At 48.3% G+C, this 26,095-nt stretch overlaps 1 protein-coding gene across 1 annotated transcript in view; it reads right to left on the bottom strand.

Moving 5' to 3' along the window:
- Positions 1-26,095, bottom strand: part of NTRK3 (neurotrophic receptor tyrosine kinase 3) — a 377,133-nt gene that overhangs the window by 53,158 nt on the left and 297,880 nt on the right. Inside the window, exon 14 of the mRNA XM_055326704.1 lies at positions 8,068-8,198. Within this exon, the coding sequence (XP_055182679.1) occupies positions 8,068-8,198 (131 nt within the window). The remainder of the gene's footprint in view (positions 1-8,067; positions 8,199-26,095) is intronic.

The raw sequence follows: 26,095 nt of genomic DNA, 5'->3' as shown, positions 1-26,095 counted from the left end.
GGGAGAACCCAAGGTTAGTGGGAGGCATCAGACCAGGGCCCAGGAAGACAAATGGAAGAGCAGTTGTCAGGAGGGGTGTCAGGTGTGAGTGCAGACTGAAGTGGAAGACTCTGGGCACACCTGAGAAACCGTGGACAGGGCCCTGCCACAGGAATGCAGCTAGGTTGGCCAGAAGGAGGATGAACAATAATGGGGAAGGCAGGAGGCACTGTCTGGGCAGGTGTGCACACACATTTCAGACTTCCCTCCCTTCCCCATGAGGTCAGTAGGCAAATGGAGCCAAGAAGTCACTTGCTTCAACCAACATAGTTTTGTAACCTCACCAGACACAACACGAGGCAATGAGGGAGTGAGTGTGAAGTTTGCACACTATTTTCAGATTAGTGAAAATCTAGACAGGCATGAGATTGGTTTGCATCCTCTCTGCCAAGCATCTGGGGATTTAGGCAGACTGACCTCCCCTGTAGATCAGGTTACTACTGAAAGGCCTCCCCAGCCAGAGGTCTTTCTCCTGCCACCTCCATGTCCATTAACTGAAACCCACAGGGCTGCCTTGGCCGACAGCAACACAGGAATGTGCATGTGCAAAAATCCTATTTAGTGGGGCCCATCAGACCTATGTCAGTCATTAGCACCAGTAGAGATGATGCACTTTTAGCACAAAAGGGGCCCTAAATATCACCAGCTTCCTTTCACCTGCTCATTGCTGGAGTTGGAGAAACTGAGGCCCTGCCCTGTCTGGGAGTCAGTACATATTCACACGCCTCAAATTACAGATGCATAGAGTTAAACTGGACCTCAGCCATCTCTGGCACCCCAGAGTTCCAAGATCAAACCCACTCCAAAGTTAAACCAGCACCACCTTTCATTCTTTTCAAAATTTGGAGCTGTCACCAAAAACATTGATGTATTTAATAAAATGGTTCAACCATTGACAGAACTGTTGGAATGTATCTGATGTACCTTTCCCACATGACAGGTAAGGAAACCGAGCTCCAGAATGGAGAAGCAACTTTTCAAAGGCCATACGAGTAGCCATTGCCTGAATCTGGAGCCTGGAATCCTTTCCTGTCCAGCACACCTGCTTGAGCTAATTTACCAGGTGAACTGGCCACTAGGCATGCCCCCTAAGGATGGTGGGCACAGACGTTAAGCAGTATGAAAAGGCAGAGGAGAGGGCTGGGTAAGGTGGGGGGTATGGCGTGCTGGCAGAGGGGCCAGACACAGCAAGGATGCCAGGCTAGTGGGGTCAACTAACATTGGAAGGAAGGTGGGCTGCTCATCACTAACTTTGATCTCATGTGCTCTGCACTTCGGCTCTGGCTGCCTTCTCAGGGAAGCTGCCCACTAAGAAAGGAGCATGCGTGTCCACCTTCGGTAAGAACAATGACATTTGCAAAGGCTTCTCGCTATGGGTGGAAGAAGGCAGAGTCATGATGAGAGGGATCCTCCCAGGGACCCGAGCTACATGGGCTGGGCTATGGGTAGAGGATGATGGCCAGTGATTTATTTATTTTCATGAAGGAAAAGAGGAGGGGAAAAAGAGGAACCCAGCACGGGTGGGATGGAAACTACAAAGATTTATGTGAATGCTGGATTTACGAGAGGGAAAAGTAGATCAAATTTGGGGCCAGCCAAATGGCCTCTCTCCATCTCTGTAAATCATTCTCTCGTACTGTCTGGACGCCAATGGCAGTCATGGGATTTTTCCATTCTCAGCTCTCCAGCAGTGCCAGCCAGCATCCCCAAGCCTGGTGTTCTACACTGCCAGGCAGATAAGTTCCTTATCTGGGAGATGGGGCAACTTCTGTTCCCCATTGTCTCCACAGATCTTCCCTGCTGCCAGTTCTCTCTTCACCCTGGGATTTCCAGGTCCTGGGTCCAACCTGAAGTTCCTATGTAATTGGCAAAGTGTCAGGTGCAGCATCTGGGGGCCAGGGCTGCAGGTGGCCCTAATTCTCAGGGATTGATGCAACTGGGACAGAGATGACAGGAGGAGACTAATGAGGAGGAAAATCAGCTCAGAGCTCTCCCACCCTTCTTAGTGGTGTCCACACTCAGTCCCTTCCCCAGGGCTGAGAAGCTCCAAAGTAGGTCGCCAGTCAGAGGCAGCTATGAGCACCAGGGGCAGAAATGGTGCTCATCATGGCTGCCAATTGCTGCAGGGAGACAGGTCTCACCAGAGGGTCTCTGAAGCCAAGGAGGCTCCCCTAGGTCCTTTGAGAAGTATCCCTAGAACAAAGAGATCTGAAATTTGCCCCCCTTCCCCATCTCCTTTCTTTCTCCCCAAAGTTTGAGGACATTGCACTTTCTGATCTCCCCTTCTATGTGCATCATAACTCTTGCCCACCCCAGCTCTGGGTTTTAGTGGGGTTGTTTGGTCAGATAGGAGGGAAGCAGTCTAGAATACATGAATTTTTGAATTTCTTGGGCACCTGAGTGGCTCAGTTTAAGCATCTGACTCTTGATTTTGGCTCAGGTCATGATCTCAGGGCTGTGAGATTAAGCCCTGCAACGGGCCCCACACTGAGCATGAGTCTGCTTAAGATTCTCTCCTCCCCTCTCCCTCTGCTCCTCTCCTGCTCACTCTCTCTCTTAAAAAAAAAAAAAAAAGTTTCAGTGTTTGGTTTCAAATTCCATTAGTATACTGGAACCCATTTAATATGTGCAGAGAATCACACATTCCTAAATATTCAAACATGTGCACACACATGTCAATCTGCACTTTTTATACTAAAAAGTGTAGATTTTCTCTCAAAAGCCACTGTCACTTCTCCTTATTGACACTCCCAATTGATTTTATAAGAGACGAACCTGGGTAAGTTATCACATACATAGGTGCTCTTCTCTCATCTGTCTCCCTTGTTTACAGTTGGCCATTGGTTCCCCATTGTTTTTAGGATAAAATCCAAACTCCTTAACACAGTCATGGACTCTAAATGTCGGGTCTCCCCATTTCTCTCTGCTTCCTTTCTTGCCACGCCCTTCCTCTCCTTCACTCCTATACTTTGGTCTCATTGGTCTTTCTGTCCTTGGTGCCCATCAACCTTTTGCCTGCCTCTGGTCCTTTGCACATCCTGTTCTTTTGGCCAGAAAAACTCTCCACCAAGTTATATCTTCATGACTGGCCAAATTAACTAGTATTTAACTGGAATATCCTGACTGGCACCCATTATGCCCTGAATACCCACTCTTAGTTGGATACCCAGACAGACACTTTTATCCAAGAGGGGAGCTTGCCAAGGGTCAGCTGTGATTATTTTCCAAAATCATTTATGATCCATCTGTTAATGTCATTGCTTAATGTAATGAAACATCATAGGAACCAATGAAACATGAGCACAAAGAATTGGCTGGTTTTGTTTTGTTTTGTTTTAAAGATCTGAGTAATTTTGGGGATGCCTGGGTAGTTCAGTCAGTTAAGCATCCAAATCTTTGATTCTGGCTCAGGTCATGATCCCAGGATCCTAGGATTGAGTCCCAAATCGGGCTCTGTGCTCAACAGGTATTCTGCTTATCCCTCTCCTTCTATCCCTTCTCCCCACTGTCTCATTCTCCCTCTCTGTCTCTCTCTCAAATAAATAAATAAATATTCTTTAAAAAATATTTTAAAAAAAGATCTGAGTACTGTTTTTGAGAGTGTGTGTGCTTGTGATGGGAAGAGGGAAAGAATCTCAAGCAGACTCCTTGTTCAGCCCAGAGCTCCATGCAAGGCTCCATCGCATGACAGTGAGAAATCAAGAGTCAGATGCTTAAGTGACTGAGCCACCCAGGTGCCCCAAGTTTCCTGTTTTTATGTGACTTTTGGTGAAGACTTTAGAAATATCTGGTAAAGATCAATGGTTAAACAGTGTTAAGAATAAAGAGGAAAGGGATCCCTGGGTGGCTCAGAGGTTTAGTACCTGCCTTCGGCCCAGGGCATGATCCTGGAGACCCAGAATCCAGTCCCACATCGGGCTCCCTGCATGGAGCCTGCTTCTCCCTCTGCCTATGTCTCTGCCTCTCTCTCTCTCCCTGTGTCTCTCATGAATAAATAAATAAAGTCTTAAAAAAAAAAAAGAATAAAGAGGAAAATCTCTTTTAAGAAATTGGGAAAATACTAAAAATCTGAGATTCTGCACTCAGATTGTTTCACAAATGTCTTAAATGCCTATTTCAATGTAAACTAATTGAAACTGAAAATCATGAAAACAAAAACAAAACAATGCTCCAAACAAAAAGGAACTCAAGAGCTGAAGTTCAGACAAATTGGAGGAAATAGAAGGTTAGATCCCAATGATTACAATTATCAATAACCACAACATGAATTTCCTGCAGTAAAGTTTATTTTATATGACTAGGTTGATAGAGATGTTAAAATGAGTAAATGTTCAAAGATAGTAAAGAAATAATTATTTTAAAAAAACACCTAAAAAAGTATGCACCAAAACAGAGAGAAATAAAATTAAGATAACTGTAAAATCATGAACCAATTAGATATCTTGGAAGTAGATTATATGGTTCATTGATGTTAAAAAAAAAAAAAAAAAAACCTCCACAGACAGGACAAACCCTACACTACATGAAACCAGAAGAATTCATGACTGGGAGCAATGCTGAGATTCACCCAGAACACAGCATGAAGAAATGGAGGAAACCTGGAACACACCAATGTTCTAGGATTCTGAGATGTGAGCTACATGGGCCTGTGTGTCCCCTTGCCCCCTCCATCCCCAGTGTCTCATACAGTTCCAGGCACATAGTAATTGCTCAGTAAATATTTATGGGATGAATAAATTAAGCATATTTTGAAGAATGTGATCAATCTTTGAAAGAAAAATCTTTAATAGCTCATTGAAATATTACAAAGCTAGCATCAGTGTATCCTCAAAGTAAGGAAAAAATAAAACACTATCAACCCCTCGGAAGTGCCCCCACCCCAAGACCCACCCCCTCCAATATTCCCTCTCCCTCACCCCAAAGGTAACCACTATCTTGACTTACAGAGTTCATGGTCTTGCTTTTGTAAAACACTTTTTACTACCTAAATATAAATCCCTAACCACTAGAGTTCAATTTATATATAAAGTGAATGGATGGATGGATGGATGGATGGATAGATAGGTAGGTGGATAGATGGATGGATAAATAGATAATAGAAAGAGACATAGAGTGGGTATAGGTATAGAAGTGCTAGGTCACACAATATGGTAATGTTCTAGAATACCAAACTGTTTTTCAAAATGATTATAACACTTTACCTTCCCACCAGCAGAGTAGGAGAGCTGCATTCGCTTCATATTTTGTCAGCACTTGGTATGGTCATCACTATTTAGCCATTCTGCTTGGTGTTCACTGGTATCTCGTTATGGTTCAATATACATTTTTTAAAGATTTTATTTATTTATTCATCAGAGACACAGAGAGAGGCAGAGACAAAGGCAGAGGGAGAAGCAGGCTCCCCACAGGGAGCCTAATGTAGGCCTCCATACCAGTACTCTGGATCACCACCTGAGCCAAAGGCAGACACTCAACCACTGAACCACCCAGGTGTCCTTCAATATGCATGTTTCTGATGATTAATTAGGTTGGATACCTTTCTTATACTTTTATAAGCTATTTGGCTATCAGAGGAGACTCCCTGAGATCTTGTGAACAAGTGCGCTCTCTGTCAAATGACTATTTCATTTTTTTTTACTTTTTTTTTATTTTAATAAATTAATTTTTATTGGTGTTCAGTTTACCAACATACAGAATAACACCCAGTGCTCATCCCGCAAATGACTATTTCAAAATTTGTATCACCTATTTTAAAATATGAATCTCGTGATTTTAATGTCAGTCTTACACTACTCATATGTCCAAATTATGCTCTGTCTTGTCCTCCTCTCCTTCCTTCCTGGGTATTCTTTTGTCTCCCCAGCAAACTGCAAGCATCTTTAAAACAGAGGCTATGATGTCTGCTCCGTCTCCCCCATTGCAACCACTAGGCGAAAAATTCTTGCCAACTAACTTAAAAACCATAATTTTGGGAAGACTTAACTTTGGTTTATACTTGGATGTGTTCCCTGAAAGTCTACATTTACCTGCACCAGTATGAGAGCAAACTTAAGAGGAAGGAGCTTGCACAAAGGAGAAAAATCTCAAGAGGATGAGAAGTAGAAAACACCATTTTTCGGCCGTTCTCCAGAGGAGATGAGTGTCTTCTCCAGGGGCTGGTGTCTAGGTGGATCCCCTGGGCAGCAAATGGTATAAAATCCCAGGGCACTCATTTCCTCCATGTTCCCAGACTCAAGGAGAAAAGAAAACCCTCTTAAAATGATGAAAACAGAAACATATTTTCTGTGTTATCTGATCTGGGTACTATCCCTTATCACCGACTGCTCAGTGAGAAACATTTCCCAAGGTTTGGGACCATCATTCCATTTCCTGCTCAAAGCACAAAAATGTCCATTTCATTTACCAGTCTCCAGAAGGATGCTGGAATGCCTAGTGGATTAGTGTCACCCTATAAATTAAAAGTTTCAGGAAGTGCAGATTCTTTGTTTGGGGACAAAATTAGAAATCTTTCCACTTCCCTGGTCCAAGTCATTTAAAGACATCCTTACTCATCTGACCATCCCACTGTCTATAAGGCACACTGAGCAAGTTTATTCTCAGGCTGTCTAGCCATAATAATGATCAGCATTCACAGAGGAAATATTCTAGTTTCTTCTTTATTTTCCAGATCATGGGTCAGCAGACAATGCCTATTTTTGTGCTATATATACATATATATACACATATATGTATATGCTATATATGTATATGTACATATATATGTACTATATGTATATATATATATATGCCTATTTCATATATATATGAAAATGGCCCACCAGCAGTTTACCTATTGTTTATGCTCCGTTCTCACTGCTTGGGCAGAGTTGAGTATTGTAATGGACGGCATATGGTCCTCAAAGCAAAAGATATTTACTATCTGGCCCTTGTAGAGAAAAAGTTCAGCACCCCCTATCCTAGATGGTACGTGCAATCTTGGCAGGTCTTATGTAACGTGTCTAAGTACATCCAATAAAACCAACATCGAGAATAACGGTGGTAATAGAACCAAGTAGCAACTATTCCTTCTTGAACATTTCCTATGCCATCGGGAGGTGGTGGGGTGGGAGCGCTCGGTGCTAAGGGGGAGACCCTTTTGAGTCCAGCTGAGACTCCTCAGTGGGGAGCAGTAATCCCCTGCTCTCAGCCCACAACTCCAGGCCGAATTCGCCCTGCCCTCGGAGGCTTTCCTGCCGCAGCCACGGAGGCCACCCCATGCTCCAGGGCAGGGCTCCTGAGACCCATGGGTGCCTCAGCGAGGCTACCTGGCTGTCGTCTGTACAGATCACGTTCAAAGAATTGTCCAACGCTGACTTACGGGAGAACCTGTTCGCTGCTGGTTGAAGTAGGGGCAGGGGGAACTGGGCGCAGCAATCTATTCTCTACTGCCCCATGCAATTCGGCTCCAGCGGCAGATCTGCACAGCTGGCTCAGCTAGACAAAAGCCCTGGGGTCACTGGGCCCATCTTAGTGGCTGCCAGGAGGCAGTTACCCTCAGACGTGCTGCCCCTTGGGCTCTGAACTTGGATCCTTCGGGGGCTGTAAGAAATCTTTCCAACTTCACTCACTAGTCTCCCTGTGAGAGACTGACCACTCCCCCGCCTGCCCCTCCTATTCCCAGTGATGTGTGCTGTCCTTAAGCAGGGCCTCCCAGGGCCTCCTTGAGCTGTCACTCTTCACTCAACTCTATTCTGAGAAATGTCCGTGACTTTCTAGGCACGGACAGCATATCCTGCAGAGTCACTGAGGAGGCAGGAGGGCAGCTGGGGACAGGAATGAGCCAGGCTGCTCCTCCAGCTGCACCCCAGGCACACCCGGGCCCAGATGCCGCAGCTCTGCACTCCCGAAGCCAGAGGACACTTCACTGACCTGGGAGTGAAGGCCCCAGGCCCCTGATTGCATCTGAAATGGATCGAGCCTCTCCTTCCTGTTCCCCAGCCCTCAGCAACCCCGCCTCCTTCCTGGGGCCTGAAGACCTCCAGGATTTACCTTCACAGCCACGAGCATCTTGTCCTTGGTTGGGCTGAGGTTGTAGCACTCGGCCAGGAAGACCTTCCCAAAGGCTCCCTCGCCCAGTTCCCGCTTCAACACGATGTCCCTCCTCTTAATGTGCTGCACATCTGTAGGAGGGGGACAGAGGGGAGAGCAGCCAGTCAGTCTGAGGTACGCGTCCTCATTACAGTGGGGAGTGCTGCTTCGGAGTCCATGGCATGGAGACACAGACCCAGCCACGAACTCCAACTGAGTCATGAAAACAGGCATTGCACTGCGGTTTGAGTCTGACCCAGAACCAAATCAATCTCGGCTCTGCCCAGGACTCGCCCTTAACCTGTCTAAACTCCAGCTGCCTCGGCTGGAAAACAGAGTCAACAGGAGTTAACACACAGGATTCTGCAGCAATTAGCTAGAGTTGCTGGAGAGTGTGTATGTAAAGGGCAGTCTCAACAGCTACTGGCACAGGAATCCCCTGGGCATCCTGCAGGTTCTGACTCGGGAGGTCTGACAACCTGCACTTCTAATAATTCTCAGCTGATGCCCGTGTGCCGTGGGCCAATGGAGGGCACTTTGAACAGTGACGTTGGAATCCCAGCTCCACCTCCTTGCTAGTTTTTTCAGCTTCAGAAAGTTATTTCAGACCAGAACCTCAATGTTCTCATCTGTAAAATGGGATTAACACCAATACCTTCCTAGCTGAGTTCTTGTGCCGATTAAATGAGAGAATCCACTTGAAGAGTTTGGCCCAGCGCCTGGAACAATCTAACCACACACACACACACACACACACACACACACACACACACACACTCAGGCACACACACAGACACACACTGGCTCTTCTTATACAATAATGGCTGTCACAGTCCTAGCACAGTGTCTGGTTTGTGATGGAGATTACTAAGTGGGAGCTAAAATTATCTGGGGGAAGCATCTACTTAACAAATCCCTCTCTTCTGAAAGACCAATGAGATCATGAAAGCCAAGGCCAGAGACCGCCCCGGAACCACGGTCTATGCAGAGAAGAGTTGCCACCGCCTCAGCTAATTCAGCAAACTAATTAAAGTCCATCTGCCAGGAGAAAGCAAAGACGTGACCTCAGCCGTCCACCCTTATTTGGAAAGAATGCTATGGAGGAACAGTACAAGCAGTGGGCTGGTGATGAAAGGAACAAGCCTGGAGTTTGCTCACTGACCTTCCCAGTAATTGTGCAACAGGCAGAAGCCCACCACACACCTGCAGTAACATTACGAAGAGCATTGCAGAGCCTGGAAAGAGGACGGTCTCCAATGATCTTGTCAAAAACTGAAAACTGGGGCAGCCTGGGTGGCCCAGCGGTTTAGCGCCGCCTTCAGCCCAGGGCCTGATCTTGGGGCCCCAGGATTGAATCCCACATTGGGCTCCCTGCTTGGAGCCTGCTTCTCCCTCTGCCTGTGTCTCTGCCTCTCTCTCTCTGTGTCTCTCACGAATAAATAAATAAAATCTTAAAAAAAACCAACAAAAACAAAAACAAAAAAAACCCAAAGAACAAAAAAACCCTGAAAACTGGAGACAGAGGACCACAGCAGGCCAACTGTCCCCATGAGCAACAAGACACAACAGACAGGTGTGGCTGCAAGGCTTTGGTGTTTCGATAGGCTCAGGAAATCTATTCCTTTTAGAACAGACTATACAAATCTTCTGTTTGTTTGTTTTTCTATCAGAGTTCCTGGTATCCCCACCGTGTCCCAGATGACCTGCCGGCAAGGATCTGTGGGAGGAAGCATTTGCAGACCATTTTTCTCTCCGCCCAGCAAGTCAGACCTGCAGGCTCCCTGTGGCTGGTGGCTGCTCCTCACGGGCCATGTGACTGCCAGGTGGCGGCCATACACTGCAGGGCTTTGCCCCAGTCTTTACAACAAAGGAATTAAAAATCGGTTCCCCTCTTTACACCCTGTGTCACATTTCTTGACCTATGAGGAATGGGATTTGTTGGCCTTGAAGGGGAAGGCTAAAGAGTCTCCCACTGAGAGAAAATGGGAGGTCAGGACCTCTCGGGGAGGCCATCTGCTCTTTGCTGCATAATCATTCCCAGGTGACTAGTGATGATGCACGGGGTCCTACAAGGTGAGCATCCTGGCATGGCCGCGGAGTGCAGATGGGCTGAGAAGCAGCTTTGTGAGGCCAAGTCCACGCCTCTGAACACGCAGGGACTGGTGAGGAATGAGGAGTCAGGGGCACCTGGATGAAGCCCTGGATCCTCCTCACAGTATGTGCTTGGGCACCTCAACAAAACATCTTAGGACTCAGTTTCCCCATCTGTAAAAGGGGAGTGAAAAGATAACACAGGTTCTACTTACCAACTATGTGAGCTATTGTACATGAAGGTTTGTAATTCCTCAAGTCCTCTTACATGTCGGTGTGTTGTGCTGTTTGCATCATTGTGGATATTATTTTACAAGAAAGGGAAACAAGGGCCAAGTCAGAAGTCCCCACCTGGTGGCTGAGACAGGACTAGAATCCAGAGCATCAAGACATGCCAGAATAGTCAAACCACTAGGGGACAAGCCCCTTTTGGCCCTAGACCCCACCCCAACACCAATCTCCCTCAGCACTGTAAGAGGGCAGTGTCATTCTCAAACTTGAGCTGCAATAGAATCATCCAGAAGGCTTGTGGGGCACCTGGGTGGCCCAGTGATTGAGTGTCTGCCTTTGGCTCGGGTTGTGATCCCTGGGTCCTAGGATCAGGTCTTGATTTGGGCTCCCTGCAAGGAGTCTGCTTCTCCCTCTGCCTATGTCTCTGCCTCTCTCTCTGTGTCATTCATGAGTAAGTAAACGTAACCTTTAAAAAAATAAAACACTGCTGGGCCCTTCTCCCAGAGATTCCCATTCACAAGGTCCAGGTTGGGGCATTTGATGAGCATTTGCCTTTCTTGCGAGTTCCCAAGTAATGCTGCTACTGTTAGTTCAGGCACCCTACTTTGAGAACCACTGGAATGGGATGGCATTGGTAGGGGAGGAATTATCCAGTCCTTAACAGACAGTCCTATGACCACAAATGTTTATTCATTTTTACCACCTAAAGGCCCGTGATCCTAGACTTACTGGAGGCTTCATCTTCCCACCTAGCTTTAAGGCCTAGGCTGAGTCAAAGTCCCTCTCAGGGCCTCAACTGCTCATCCATGTGATGAAGATCATGCCTCCCTCACCTTCTGATGTTCTGGATGCATCCCCACAAAGGCAAAGCAATGGTATATGAATCCCTGGATCCCTTAGTTCAACTCCAGGCTGAGTGATCTCATCAGCCCCTTGAGCTCTTCTACTCCCAGCTACTGTGAGTGCAGAATGAGGATAGAGGGACACAGGAATTCCATGCAGAGTGGGCTCTGTTCAGCTGTCAGTCCTGGGCCATGTCTTAGCGCCCATTAGCTCCGTTCCTCCTTCAGCAACATGAATCATAGGCCCTGAGAAGTTCAGACAAGTCAAGTGGAGGCAGCAAACAGCGGGCCATTTCTCAACCCCCACTCTGTATCCCAGGACTTGAGAGCCTGGTGGCAGCAGCAGACCCCCAATCATGGGAGGAGGGTAGTATTAACACCTGTGAGCCTTGAATGTAGCAGGGGTTGGGAAGAGGGGGGAGGTAACTGTGTTCCTAGGAACTCTTCTCTCTGCAAGCATGAAGGAGAAGCCTCCCGGGGACCAAAGTGTCTTTCCCAAATCTCCAAAGGGATTTTTTTGTAAAGATTTTATTTATTTATTCATGAGTGACAGAGAGAGAGAGAGAGAGAGAGAGAGAGAGAGAGAAACACAGGCAGAAAGAGATGCAGGCTCCATGCAGGGAGCCTAATGCAGGACTCTATCCCAGGACCCTGGGATCATGACCTGAGTCAAAGGCAGATGCTCAACTACTGAGCCACCCAGGTGCCCCTGCAAAGGGGTCTTTTTCAGAGACTCAGAAACACCCAATTGCTCAGAATCAAATAGGCCTGGTTCACTCTAGTTGGCTTCAGGGAGAAGTATTTTGAGAGCGATACCTGAGCTCAGTCTACAAAGGGAACGGTGACATCTAGAAAGGGCAGCAGGAGGAATGGAAAATAAATACAGATTCCATTCCACCATAAATCTTCCCTCAGGAGAGAACAACAACCCCAGTTCTGGGGATGAGAAGCTCCGCACGGCAACTGGGGGGCTTTGGCAAAGAGAGGCTGGGTATGGGCCAAATACATGAGGTGAATCACTTCCATGTGGCTGGCTCCATGTACTGACAAGACTCTAGACTCTGAAATACCATCGGAGCAGCTGCTTTCCCTGAACCTAAGTAGGAAGAAGGAGGGCAAAGGGAAGTTCATCTGTGACCAACCCTACTCCTTGGTCAATATTCACTTCTGATGGTAACCACAAGAGACAAGGATTATTGTGCCCCTTTCACAGATGAGAAAATGGAGGTAGGAGTAAGTCTCCTAAGTTCGCAGGGTCAGAGCATGGCCAAAGAAGGCTCCTCTCCTTTATATGGCTACCGAGCTCATGTTCCTTCCATTACTCGGGATGGCCTTTCTTCCGTCCTCCCTTAATCTGTGGCCACCAAGACCAATCAGTACCCAGAAGGCCAACCCTCCATCTTCCCCTTCTTCCAGCCCTGTCTGACTTCTCTTACCCTACTCCTCCTGGGACTCTATCGTCCAAGGGAAAAGGAAGGAGCATCTTCCCAGAGGCCCCGGAGGAGAAGGGTGTGGGAGGAAAGGGTGTTGTTCAGGCCCTGGGGAATGGCAGGAGTGAGTTCTCAATTCTGACGTCCTCTTGTCTATTGGGGCTTCTTTCTGTACTTATTTTTAGCTCACACAGTGCTGCTCAGAGCTGCCTCTGGTGAAGCCATTTGACCCACATGCCAGAAAGTGATGGATTCTCCTAGGAGGAGAGGGCATCAATCTCCTTTTACTGCCTGGCTGGCTGGCCCAGCAGAGTCTGGGTCACAGGGCTCAGACGCTGGGACACTGGAAGGGGAGGAGGAGGAAGAGGGACACACAGCCCAGGCTGTGGGAACACCTCCCTATCTCTAGGGAGGAGGGGCTGCTTCAGAGAGCCGGGGGCCAGTGGCCAGGAGAAGTGGTTTGGGGGATGACAGGGCTCCTGGCACTTTCTATCCTGACTCTTCCGTAGCTCCTTTCTTCAACACGGCCTCCACTTGGGCTCTGCCAGAGGAAGCTATCCAAGGAGTTTCTCTTTCCCGCAGGACAACCAGTTTATCAGACAAAATAGAACGAGGATTTCTGTTTCTGTTACCACTCCATGAATTTTCTGTACCGAGGACCAAGATAATTATACCATATGTATGGGATTCACCTCTGCAAGGTCTTCCAGGCCTGGAGCAAGCCTGACCTAGGGCAGAATCACTAATCCCAGGAGGTCGCAGCCACCTCCATACAGGAGACCTCGGAGCCCGTAGGCAGGCTGTGGTCATCCCCTCGTCCTCCCCGTGTTCACCTAAGCTGCCTGGCCCAGCGCCTTCTGTGACCTGCACAGGTCCAGTGGACACACAGACATGGCTGGAGACGTAGGTGACCACTGTCAGCCTCACCTCCATGTTCTGGGAAAACAGGGCTGTGCCAGGCATAAACTTCTCAGTGCTGCTGACCAGGTGTGAAGCGGAAGCATAAAATTCATGGAAAACCAGTGTGGCTGAGAAATGGAGGATTTGGGAAAACAGACAGCTTGTATCTGAACTCTGACCCTGCGGCTCACTGTGCCGTATCCACGTATCCACCCTCGGGCTGTAGGTGCTTGTCTGTAGAATGGGTATGTGAATTGTCGGAGCTGTCAGGAGGACAGATGTAAACTTTCTGGATCAGAAAGGTCATTGGAACTATCTGAAACATAACACAAGTGTGTTCCTTCCTTCCTACAGGATTTTCATTCACTGTGAACAAGAGTGACTTGGAAAGAAACCTGAAGAAGGGGTCAAGATAGTCTCCTGCAATGAAATGGCTAAGGCTGTTCTGGTGGGGGGGGAGCCAGCACCAACTCAGGGGGCCGCCGGCAGCCTGTCCACACCTGCCACCACGATGACCAACATCCTCCCTCTTCGGAGTCCAAAATAGTTTGCGGGAGGAGGTTGGTCAGACAATGCAATAAAGACATTGAAGGCAGAGACAGCCACCTACTAAAGATTACTATTGATCAGTAAGGAAGAAAAACAAAACAAAACAAAACAAACAGATTTCCCAGGGTCGGTGGTTATAAATAATGGTGGTCCCGACTCTGCTATGTGTCAAGCAGCAAAGTCAATGCGTCAAAGCTGGCAGGCTCCCTGAGTCAGACCCAGAATGTCTTCACAGAAGTCCACTAGCCCCTTTGGTGCTTTGGCTGATGACTGTCCTAGGAGACCGTCCTAAGAGACCGTCCTTCCCAGAAGGCTATTTCCTAAGGGAATAGGAAGCAGGTCTTCCCAGCACCCCTAAGGGCTGGCAGGGTGCTCTCTTGGCTGAGGCCTAAAGGGCTGTCCCGGCCACCCTGCCTTCCCTTCTCACCTGGCCTGCTATCATACTCCGTGCCTAACTTGGTCCCAGCCTCATTGCTGAGACCTCTTTGGTCTTTCCCCAGAGCCTCTGACACCCTGCACTTCTCTCTGAGCTTATTGTTATCCCCTGGTGCCCTTGTTAATAATGCAAATAAGTACCATTGAGAGAGCACACACCCTGAGCCAGGCACCGTGTTAAATGCTCAGCATCTGCGCCATCTCATTCATCCTCACAGCTGTCTTAAATTTTTATTTTTTATTTTTTATTTTTTATTTATTTTTTTTTATTTATGATAGTCACAGAGAGAGAGAGAGAGAGAGAGGCAGAGACACAGGCAGAGGGAGAAGCAGGCTCCATGCACCGGGAGCCCGACGTGGGATTCGATCACGGGTCTCCAGGATCGCGCCCTGGGCCAAAGGCAGGCGCCAAACCGCTGCGCCACCCAGGGATCCCCTCACAGCTGTCTTAAACACAAAGTGCTGCCAAAGTTCAAGGTGATAAAGCCACTTGCTCAAGGTCACCCAGCCATTAGAGATGGCCCATCACGCTCTAGGGTCCAGTAAAAAGAGTCTGTGCCACCCTGCTCCCTATCACTCATGACAGCCCCCTCGCCTCTGCCACTCCTACCCCCATGGAAGGCGCTGCTTTTTGAACCGGCAACAGAACACGGTGGAAACCGATCACATCTATCACGACAGGGAGAGAACCATTTCTGATGGAACCCACTCTTGCCACCATTGGTCATCACCACCTGAGCTCAACATGAGCAGTGAGGACTGCCTCTGGAGATGAGGATGGTACCAGAAGGTAGAAATGCAAGGCCCCGATGCCTCACAAAGAAGAGAGGGTCTCCACAGCCTTGGAACTCTCACGTGACACGGTGAGTCCTTGAGGGCACCTATGTGCCAGGAGGAAGGGGAGATTCTTGGCAGGAAAGGGAGGAAGAAGGAACAAGATAAAGAAGGGAGGATCTCTGAGAAGTGTGTGTTTTCTTTGCACTAGCCAGACCCGAGGGTCTCAGGTTGCCAAAAATACTCAGAAGAAAACATCAATCCAATACCGCACATTTAATTACACGTAAAATGGAATGTCTTTAAATGGAAGAATAACATTCCCAGAGCTCCAACTGTGGGTGTTTGAAGTGGCAGGAGGGAGACCGAGGGCCAGCTCTGAGTCTTTGAGGGGGAAGGAGACTGCCGAGAGAGGGCAGGACTCCGGCTTTTGCTAGAGGTAAGAATTTCTGCCTGCCCTGCCAGATGTGCCCTCCCTGCTTCTCTCCGCCCCACTGGCTACATCTTGCTTCCTGCCGATGGGTGGCAGGGTTGATTGGAATTAATCCCCCCTCCCCCCCCGCTCCGGTATTTCACCAGAGCAGAGCTGGGTAAGCATGCACCCTTGCCAGCTTCGGACGTGCTGCAGGGGTCTGCAACCAACACAGTCAGCCCTCTGCGCAGATGGAAGAGCAGAGCATGGCCAACCCATCCTGGTCAACCACTCTTGCACTGCCATCCCTGGATGATTCCCAGGCTAGGAAAACAAGACGACTTCTTGAGTTCATCTCAAGGATCTTTGTATAAGAAATGACATTTCAAAGGCTGGAGAGCCAATTGGGGAACGCTGCAGAATTGGTTCTTGGAGGCCTGGAACTTAGCATGTGCCCCCCATTTCTCACCAGATGGGGGTAACCATGATATGGAGAAGGACTCCACTGTCTGCTGCTGCGGCTGTCCTGGGGTGAGGCTGACTCAGGGTTGTAATACCTGAAATTTCTGCTGACCAGTCCGTGTCCCACCCCAAGGCTCCTCTAGCAGGATTGGGGCTCCCCCGCCCAGTTTGAGGGCTTTGACAAAGGTTGCTGGCAGGTGCTCAAGTCAGACACCCATGCTGTGCGTTGTTAAATATACATTGGGCCCCAGCACAGGGCACAACGCACAGCAGGTACTCACTAAATATTTGACGAATGAACGAATGGATGAGAACTCTCTCTGAATCACTGCTAGGCTAGGACCCGAGTGAGAAGAACACTACAGAGAGGGAGGAAGAAGGGAGGCTGAGGGAGCAGTAAAAAGAAAGGAAAGATGAGTGAGAATGGGAAAGGATCCAGAAAGTTCCAAAGAGCAGTCTTATTTATGTCCTGGCTTCAAGTCGGGCCCCAGGAACCAGGACCACATTGAACCAGGACAGCTCTGAGGCCCACATCCTGACCCTCCCTCCCAGCACTCGGGTCTTCTAAACAGTTTGCCCTTGTGGTCTCCTGTGACCAAGCTTGACGCGCACCAGGCATCCATGCAGTGGCACGTGTGCGCCTCGAGGCCAGGGGTAGCGGGCTAGGACTCCAAGACGCCGTGTTCCCACTGAGATGAATAAATAAATAAGACACCCTGCTGTTTCTGGAAGCGGAGGAGAGAGAGGATCAGCAGAGGACTGTCTGTTCTGGGGTGATTTCCAACTCACGTTTCCTGACACAAGAAGTTCAGAGAGTGAGAGGGAAGTTCAGATGTGTCTCCCCCGCCCCCCACAGGTGCTCCCCTTTGGAGCTCGACCCCTGAGCTGGGGCATCTATGAACATCCGAGGCCCTCACCCACCCTGCCTTCTGTACCCACTTCCTTCATCTACGTGTCACGTTGGACCTTCCCAGGGTGACAGGACCCCTCTGGCTCTCATGAAGCATCGACTGCCCAAGCTGAGAGTGCAGAGCAAAGGAACTCCCTAAGGAAAGCATCTGGAATTGAGCAGCTAGGTGCTGAAAGATGAACCTCAGGCTACAACTGGAAATCTGTCCCTCCAGTAACTTGCGTGGCTCCCCATTCTCTCCCCCTCCTCTGGCCTGGATGTTTTCTTTCCAACTTGACGGTGACAAACTCTCATTCCAAATGCCCATACAAGGGGCTCATTCTGCATCTCGGTCTCCCCAGAGGCTCTTCTTCGCCAGCAGCTGTTCTGTCCTCTCAACCCTGGCATCTAACTCTGTCTCCCAAGTCCTTCCTGGGACACTGTGGCTTTTCACCAGCAAACACAGAGCAGAATGTGTTCAAGGCTGTACCTTCCAGCTCTGTATCTCAAGGCCAGGATGCAGACAGCCAGGCACCGTGGAGCCAGGAGGATACACCTTCACACAGAAATCTTGGGATCAGGAAGCAGAAATGCCTGGATAACTACCGGGTGAACCAGAGGAGGAGGCCCAGAGGACCAGGCACCCACTCACAGCACATGCCATCAGCCATGAAGACTACCGGCTCCCTCAGATCCAGGAGGAAAAGGGACCCCACCAGGCAGTGGAGAGAGGAATGGGCATTAAAAGATTTATACTGGCAGAGGCAACAAAATATCCAAATGCACAAAAACAAGTACAAAAGAAGATGAAAGGGACAAGGAGGCCTTCTTTTCCATAAGCACCAGTATTAAGAGCCAGAGCATAGTTTTGGAATGAGGGAAAACTGGGTAGGAATTCAGGTCGAACAACATATCTTAGGAGGCAGAATGGGGTAATTTTCCGAGCCACCCTCAAGCTTCAGTGTTTTCATGAGTGAAATTAAGAAAACACCCCACTCACTGTCATGAGGGTTCAGTGAAATTCCGTGTGTATAGTAACCTGTCTGAAGTGTGTAAATATGTATTAATAATGGCTACAAAGCTTCACAAAGTAATGCACCAGGTCTTCCCTCTCACTAGCCCCCTACTCAAACTTTCCATGATCTTCTCGGATTACCTAATCTCTTTGATCCTTAATTTCCTCAGCTGTTAAAAAAAAACAAAAATAAAAATAAAAATCAAAAAAAAATTTCCTCAGCTGTTAAACGGAAATAGTAAAAAAATAAAAAAATAAATAAAAATAAAAAAATAAAGTGCCTATTTCACCGTGTTGTGGTATCTTTAAATGCAGAGGTGTTGAATGCTTAGAACAACATATTAGCCCATAGCAGTAATGCCTTGGGGTGGGGTGGGGCTGGGGAGTGTCTCTGGTATGCTATTTGAGAACTCTGATAACCTGGCCCAAATCCCCAGGCTTTTTTCCCTCACAAATTCCCTTCATACATGCAAAAAATAGGACCAACAGATGGAGGGCTGTGGGTTCACTGTCCTGTGAGCTCACCTCATGGATTCATGCCCATGCGTTTTTACCAACACCGTTCTTCCATCTGGGTACCCTTCCCTAGCTTCCACCAGGAGAAAGCCCATACCCCAAGTGCAACTCCAATTCCAGTTTCTCCATAAGATCTCCCAGTCTTCTTCAAGATCTCACTATCTCCCAGCCTGTCTGTGCCTACTGCAGAAACAGGTGTCCTGGGACCCTCCTCTGCCTACTTTGCTTTTCCCGTGCATAAACTCAGCTCACCCCAGGGGGCTCACAGAAAAGCAGTTCAGCATATGCTTGATACCTCACTGGAGAGAGTGTATGACATGAGCAAAGGCCACCATGAGACTTTTTTTTTACTATATACGCTGGGTATATTGAGACTTAGGACCTTGTGTTATTTGCAGGAAGAAGCCCAGCCCTTAGATCTCCCACATTAACCAGCTGCAAAAGGTTGCTGCTATCTCGTGGCCTGAAAAAGTGTGTTTGCTCTCATTCTTTTCCCCAGCAGTGAACTCAGTGAAGATTTTAGTTTAGACAACCCTAGGAAGTGAGCAGGTAACCCAGTGAGGCCATGGGATCCTATCTTAGGGCCCCAGGAGGCCTTTCTTTAGGAAGGGTCAACTTCAATTCTTCCTGAAGCACGAGGCAGGACTCAAGCACCAAGAGAGAAGGTAAACTGGGGTTCTCAAGGGAAGGGAAGGCAGGACACTCAGACCTTGGGAATTTAGAAAGGCAGATCCCCGTATGGGGTCCTCGGGGTCTCTCAAGAAAGACTCATCTTTCCTGTATGCAGGGTTGAAACTCAGGACATAATTGGGACCTTCTAGGACATACCTGTGCCCTCTTTGAGGGAGCTTTCATTCTGGAGACAGCAGGAGACTCCTCTCAGGTGGCTTTGGTCACCCTGCTTCCTGTCTTCCCCCAGCCATGCAGAGGGGTTGTGGTGATAAACTTCACCTGCTGATCCCCACATCCCCCCCTTGCCCGAGGGGCTGACAGCTTCCTCGGTCCTCCCAGCTCAGCCCAGCTCCCACAGGCTTCCTTCCTGGCTCCCTCAACACAAAATGGCCTTTGCTGCTGGCTCACCACAGGCCCACCCCTTGATTCCTGGCCAGATTTCCCTTTACCTGACCACACCTGTTCTACCAGACTGTTGGAGAGCCCTGAAGCCCACCTCCACAGACAGAGGAGGCTGTTGGGGGCCCAGGGAGTCAGTGGCTGGGCCCTTTCCAAGGGGATGTTCCCATTTCCAGTTCTCACTCCCAGAGCTGAGACATCTGCCAGGCACCTCCCCCTCTCCAGGCCTCTTGCTCTGGTCCTCCCTCTCTTCGGCCTTGTATCTGATGGGTTCAAGGTCAGAGGCCAGAGCCCATGGGTCCCCACCACGCAGGCCCTTGGCGTGGGCAGCCTGAGCTCAGTGCAGCCAGCAGATTCGTTCCGCACGGCCTCCACAATCCCGGATCCGAGCCTCCCCTGTCGCAGCCCGCTCGCCCTGCCAGGTGTTTTCCCACCACATCCTCTGAGCTGACTTCCAAGAGTTCCCCCACACCAGATGTTAAACGCACTGGCCGGTGGTTTCCTGGCCTGTCTCCTGAACCTCCCCCTGTCCTGAAATTCCACCCAAACCCCCCCCCAAAAAACAGCAAAACAAAGAAAAAATTGGAATTGGTAGAATGCTTGGTGCCCCACCTGACCCCTGGAATCCCTCCATGGGCTTGGTGGCTCAAATTAGGCCTATCGAAGTTCCTCATGTTCTAAGCTGCCTCTAGGGCATTAGTAAAGTCACCAGCCACATTTACATGGTGTCTTGGATCAGAAGATCATACTTTCTAGCTCTTTTGGTGCCAAAAGAAATGGGGCCACATAGATGTTTGGGATTTGAATGATGTCTCACTAGTCCTTTGGAAGATCCCAGAAATCGGGGGTCAAATGGCTGTAAGGCCCAAAATTAGGAGGGAAGAAGTCTTCATTGAACATCATTAGATCTGTGTTGCTGACAAATGGCCAGCTCCTGTTGTTGGGTCAGGACACTCTTGGGCAGTCCCCAAAACATCAAGATGGGACATGAGGCTCAAGTCCTAGAGAAATTCACATAAAACATTCTCAGGAGCCCGATGAGAAGCCATGCTCCCACCCCCTGCAGGTGGGCCCCAGCTCCCCCTTCCCACTGGCCTTGGGGACGTCTCCCCTGTCATTCTTCAAAAGAGATTGTTGCTTGATGTAGTGACCTCCACACAGTGGACCTCTGTCCACTGTGGTCATCTTTACCACAGTCCACTGCAACCTCCCTCTCCTGACGCTTACCCACCCCTTTCTCCATTCACCCTTGGAGAAGAAACTCTTCCAATCCCCTTGCCCACCTGCCCCTGCCCAGGTGGGTCATTGTCCTTCATCACTGGCCTGCTCTTAACTGCTTTCTTGCAGCTGCTCTGCTCCTGTCTGACCTTTTCAATCTGTGTACTTTCTTTTTCTCTGAAATAGATCTTCACTGCTGGCTCCTCAGGCAGGTGTGAAAGGCTCCTTGAACCCCTCCCCACCCCAACCCCCGCCCCCAACACAAAGCACAAGCAGGGCCCACAGGTCTGGGCTGCCATCCTTCTCCCTGCCAGCTCCTGGAGAGGCCAGTCCTTGTGCATGGCCTCACCCATTTTCCCATTTTCAGCACAGAAAGTGCAGAAGCTGAATGAGCAGGTGGTAAGGCTCGCCCCCGCCCCCCACCCTGGAAATGTGTCTTGTGCCAGTTACACATGGATGTCATCCTGTCTAACTTTTCCATATCTATGAGATGTGGAATCGAACATATGTGAATCTCCAGTTACTCTGGGTCATGAGTTAGGCGGGATGATTTAGGAAATCCAAGTTATAAAATCAGGAAGGAATTAAGTATTTGGATTGAAGACTGGTTGTGGGAAAAAAAAATGGGGAAAAAAAACCTTATCTGCAACAGAGCAGAACCACTTGATAAATGTCTCCTTGAAATGAGAAGACCCCCAAAAAAGTCTCTAGAAGGCCAGTGTTTGGTAAATTGAATTTGTTGCATAGTGCTCATGATTACTCATTTAACATGTGAAAAGCCATGGCATGCTCTCCACCTGGTGTGCGGTCTCTTCTGTTTTACTTTAGTGGATGTTAGAAATAAACAGATTAATAAATAAAAGCATAAGTTCCCGACAGCCACAGGGATTTCAGGGGGTCTGAATTGTTTTATAACAAATTTTACTGCTCGAGCACTATTCCTTTGTCATAGATTTTTCAGGAATGCGGTAGGAAGAACAAACCGCAAGATGATAACAGGGTTCTGCTCCTGTGGGCAGGGAAGAGCCAGAGGTGGAGAGGCATTTCTTATGCCAGGATGGCCAAACACCCCAGAGTTGGCATCAGACACTTGCACCTCTACTACTGACTAGCTGTGTGACACTGGGCATGTTACTTAACCTCTCGGAGACAACATCTGTTCTGATTGAGCGTGATCCCCCTCGGATGTTTCTAAGCGAATGCGATGACATCAGTCTGTAAACCTCTGAGCACAGTGACAGGCATCCAGTGAGCCTAAGACTCAGATTTATTTCTACTCTCCTACCCAAGACGGTTCAGTTTGGGCTTCCTCACAACCGCTCACACACCTTGGCACTGTGGACAACAGAGGCAAATGTAGACTTAAAGGTCTTCTCTCTTCTAAGAACACACCTATTGCGCCTGTCTACCCGAAACAGGAATTTGTCTGCAGAAGCCTCTGCTGTCACCGTCAGTTATAGAAACCTCTGATCGCTCCAGGCTACAGGTCTTCAAATGGGGACACTTGCCTGGCTTACAGAGGCTGTTTGTTATCTACTGTCTACTACAGAGGGTCAGGAGATCTGGGGACATGGCAAGACACAGGGAAGCTACAGGGCAAGGCATGACAAGCTCACAGTAGGTGGAAGTCACCTGGAGTAGCTTTTACATTGGCATATGGAGCCTTAAGAGTGGCTTAATAATATGCTGGCCAGTGAGTGCTCTGCATCTGGGTCCTGGCTAAGAGGGTCATAGAGCTGGAGAATGTGCACCCCTGCCGGCCCCCATGAGGAACCTTTCCTACCCCAAAACCTACCTGGCAGGTACAGCCCGTTGCATGGTGGTAAAACTGGACAGATAAGAGGCCGGTTCTATTAAAATTGTCATTTAACAGTAATGGAAACTGGGGTGCCAACCTGGACTCCTCCACTTATTTGCTGAGGGGCCATATATGCATTCACTCTGTAATGTGTTCAACAAATGTGCATTGAGTTACAGTGTGGGTCAGGAACGGGGCTCCGTGCTGGGAGCTCAGTGGGAAACAAGACGTTTTCTCCCGGAGCTCGGGTCTGGCGTGGAAGGCAGACCAGTCGCAGGCAAGTCCCATCCAGGGTAATGCACCCCATGGGGGAGCAAGGAGAGGACCTCTGGGGCACCTGGAAGGTGCATCTAACTCGGTTTCAAGGGGTCGGGGAGATGGCTGTGGGGAGACTGATCTCTCTCTGATCCTCAACTTCTTTTCATATAAATGTGAAAATACATGTAAAAAATGACTTTCACACAACAGTCGGAGGGAAAATGTTCTGGTTCTGTTACCCACCAACAATAGCAGTAAAAATGCCTGTATCACTTGTGTCAAGTCCCCGCAGGTACTTATAGACTGCGCCCCTCTGGGTTTTGGTGGTGGTGGTGGTCATCTGGAGGAAAGCTGCCCAGGAAAGCTGGCCTCACTCTCCACCACATTTCAATGCTCCAGTTGTGCCTAGAAATTTCCTGTCCCTCAGGCATAGTGGTCGGTTTTACTGCTTCCTTAACCAAACTGCTTGGCTCTGGCCAACACTGCTTAACACAACTTAGAGAATCAGACTGCCTGGGATCAAATTCAGTCTACTCCAATCATTTTGTTCTGTGACCTTGGGAAAGTTGCTTAACTCTCTGACTTTTGGTTTCTTTACCTTAAAAAAAAAATTGCCTGCCTCATAGAAGTGTGTTGAGTGAGTATAAATGTGTTACTATGTGTAAAACACATATTAAAGTACCTAAATCAGGCATCATCATTAAAGGTCAGGTATTGACACCACCATCTTCATCATCAACAAGATCTTCATCATCTTGGTGACTACAGTCCCACAGAAGGAGCATTTCAACTGGTTGTGTGGTGTCATTAAGAGGTTGGGCTTGACTCAAACCCAGCTGCACTGCTACTCGCTGCTTTAAGCCGATTTCCTCATCTGTGAAATAGTGCTAATGGCAGCACTTATACCATGGTATTGCTGTAAGATTAAATGAGATCATATATGGAAAGCAGCCTGGAACAAAAGAGGCTTCTCAGTAAATGGGAGAGGCCATGTCACTACTAGGTTAGCACAGAGGAAATAAACGTTCGCATCTAATCTAAATGGAGTCACTCTGTCTTTTCAGGAGGGGTGACACACTTCATATAAGTGAGAAATAAATTTCCTTATTGCTTCCTCTACCTCTCAGAGACTATGAAAGAAGACAAACATTTTAAGCTCCTACTAGTTCTCCATACTGCTGGAGGTTGGACAAAAGTAGATAGCCCATAGTTTGGTGGAGCACATGAATTTATCTGCCTAAATGCAGAAGCAGGCTCCCTGCTAAGCAAGGAAGGAATGACATTGCTCTAGACATTGAAGTGTGATGACTGGATTTCCCTGGGAGGAGAACACGACAGAGAAGAAAGGAGAGCCTTGCAGCATGGGGGTGGCCTGTTGGTGGGGTGGCTGAAGGACTTTTCAGAACAGAAACATCTAAGATTCAATATTTGCTAATTTGTGTTGCTGTCCCATAACATCAAAACTATAGCAAGAGTCACTTCTCTACATGCAAACTTCACATGTGTGTGATGTTCTGAGCATAAAACCCTTATCAAAAGGATGTTTCTCATACTGGGAATGAAGATTCAAAGAGCAGAGGTCCATACAGATGCTGAGGCAGCCTGTAAAGTCACCCAACCCAGTGAAAGCAGAGACTCTGAAGTTTTCACAAGAAGAGCAAGACAATCTAGGCCTCCCTCTTCCCGGGCCTTCTTGGAGACACAGGGTGGGGAATTGACTATGTGCAGTAAGGGTCCAACAGTTTCATCTGAAGGATGTTCAGTTGCCATTTGGCTTGTGAAATCATCCTCATTGTCCAAATCCCTGCCTACCATCTCTGCTTGGGGGTGTCTAGTGATCTTTCACATGTGGTGCAGCCAAAAGAGAAATGTCACTTCTTACCCCTGCATCTGCCCTCCCCAGGAACTCCCTGTGTATAAACAGCACTTCCATTCACTCAGTGACACAAGCTCCTAATCCACCAGCTTTCCTTGATGGCTTTTCCTCATGTGCCACCAATGCCTATCAATAAATTCTTTTGGGATCCCTGGGTGGCACAGCGGTTTAGCACCTGCCTTTGGCCCAGGGCACGATCCTGGAGACCCGGGATCAAGTCCCACATCCGGCTCCCGGTGCATGGAGCCTGCTTCTCCCTCTGCCTGTGTCTCTGCCTCTCTCTCTCTCTGTGTGTGACTATCATAAATAAAAAAATAATAATAATAATAAATAAAAATAAATTCTGTTGACTGTAGCCTCTAAATATGTCTTAAATCTGTCTCCATCCCCAGTAGACACACTTCTTCCCATTCCGCCACCATCACCTTCATCGAAGCTGTGATGGCCTCTTATCCCAGCAATGGGCTCCTAACTGAGCTTCCATTCTTCAACCCACCCCTTACTCCCATCTCTAACCCCCTTTCTGGAACATGATCAGCTAGCCAGAGTCATCTTTAATAAAAAGCAAAGTAGGAAACTTCATCTCTCTCCTACTTCAAATCCAAGTTTAGAATGAAAGCCAAGCTTACGCTATCATTGCCTACCCTCTGACCTCATCACCAGCCCTCCTCCAACACCCCACTCCACCCTTCACTCTTGCCCCTGCCTTTCCTTCTCTTCTCACACATTTCAATCTAGATGACACTTTAAAGTCTGGATAGCAGCCACTATCTGTCCCAGAATGTCTGGTCTGTAGCCCTTCTTATCATGGGATATTGTTTTAATTTTCCTGCATAACACAACTTCCCATTGGAAAATTGTCTCATGACTTATTTATCAATCTGCTTATCACCTGGCCTCCTGAGTGGGAAGGCAACCCCACAAAAGCTAAGACTCCTTGTACCTCTCCATCAGAACTGTACCCCAGCTGCTCAACACCTTTGAGTTAAATGGATGAGTGACTGCCTTGGTGGGTTTTTATTTTTGTTTTTGTTTTAAATCATTGTTACTTGGGCTCCTGACTGTGAAAACACTGAGGACTACAGATCCAGGACAAGATGAGGTGACTTGCAGCTTCAGCAGAACTGAATTCTGAAACCCAGACAGCTGTGCCAGTATTAAACCAGGGCAGGGCCCAGTAGGAGGACAATCACAGCTCTGATTTAATATGGAACTTAAGACC

Source organism: Nyctereutes procyonoides, unplaced genomic scaffold (genome assembly GCF_905146905.1).
Source record: "Nyctereutes procyonoides isolate TBG_1078 unplaced genomic scaffold, NYPRO_anot_genome, whole genome shotgun sequence".
Lineage (NCBI taxonomy): Eukaryota > Metazoa > Chordata > Mammalia > Carnivora > Canidae > Nyctereutes > Nyctereutes procyonoides.
This window is presented reverse-complemented; position numbering and strand designations above follow the sequence as displayed.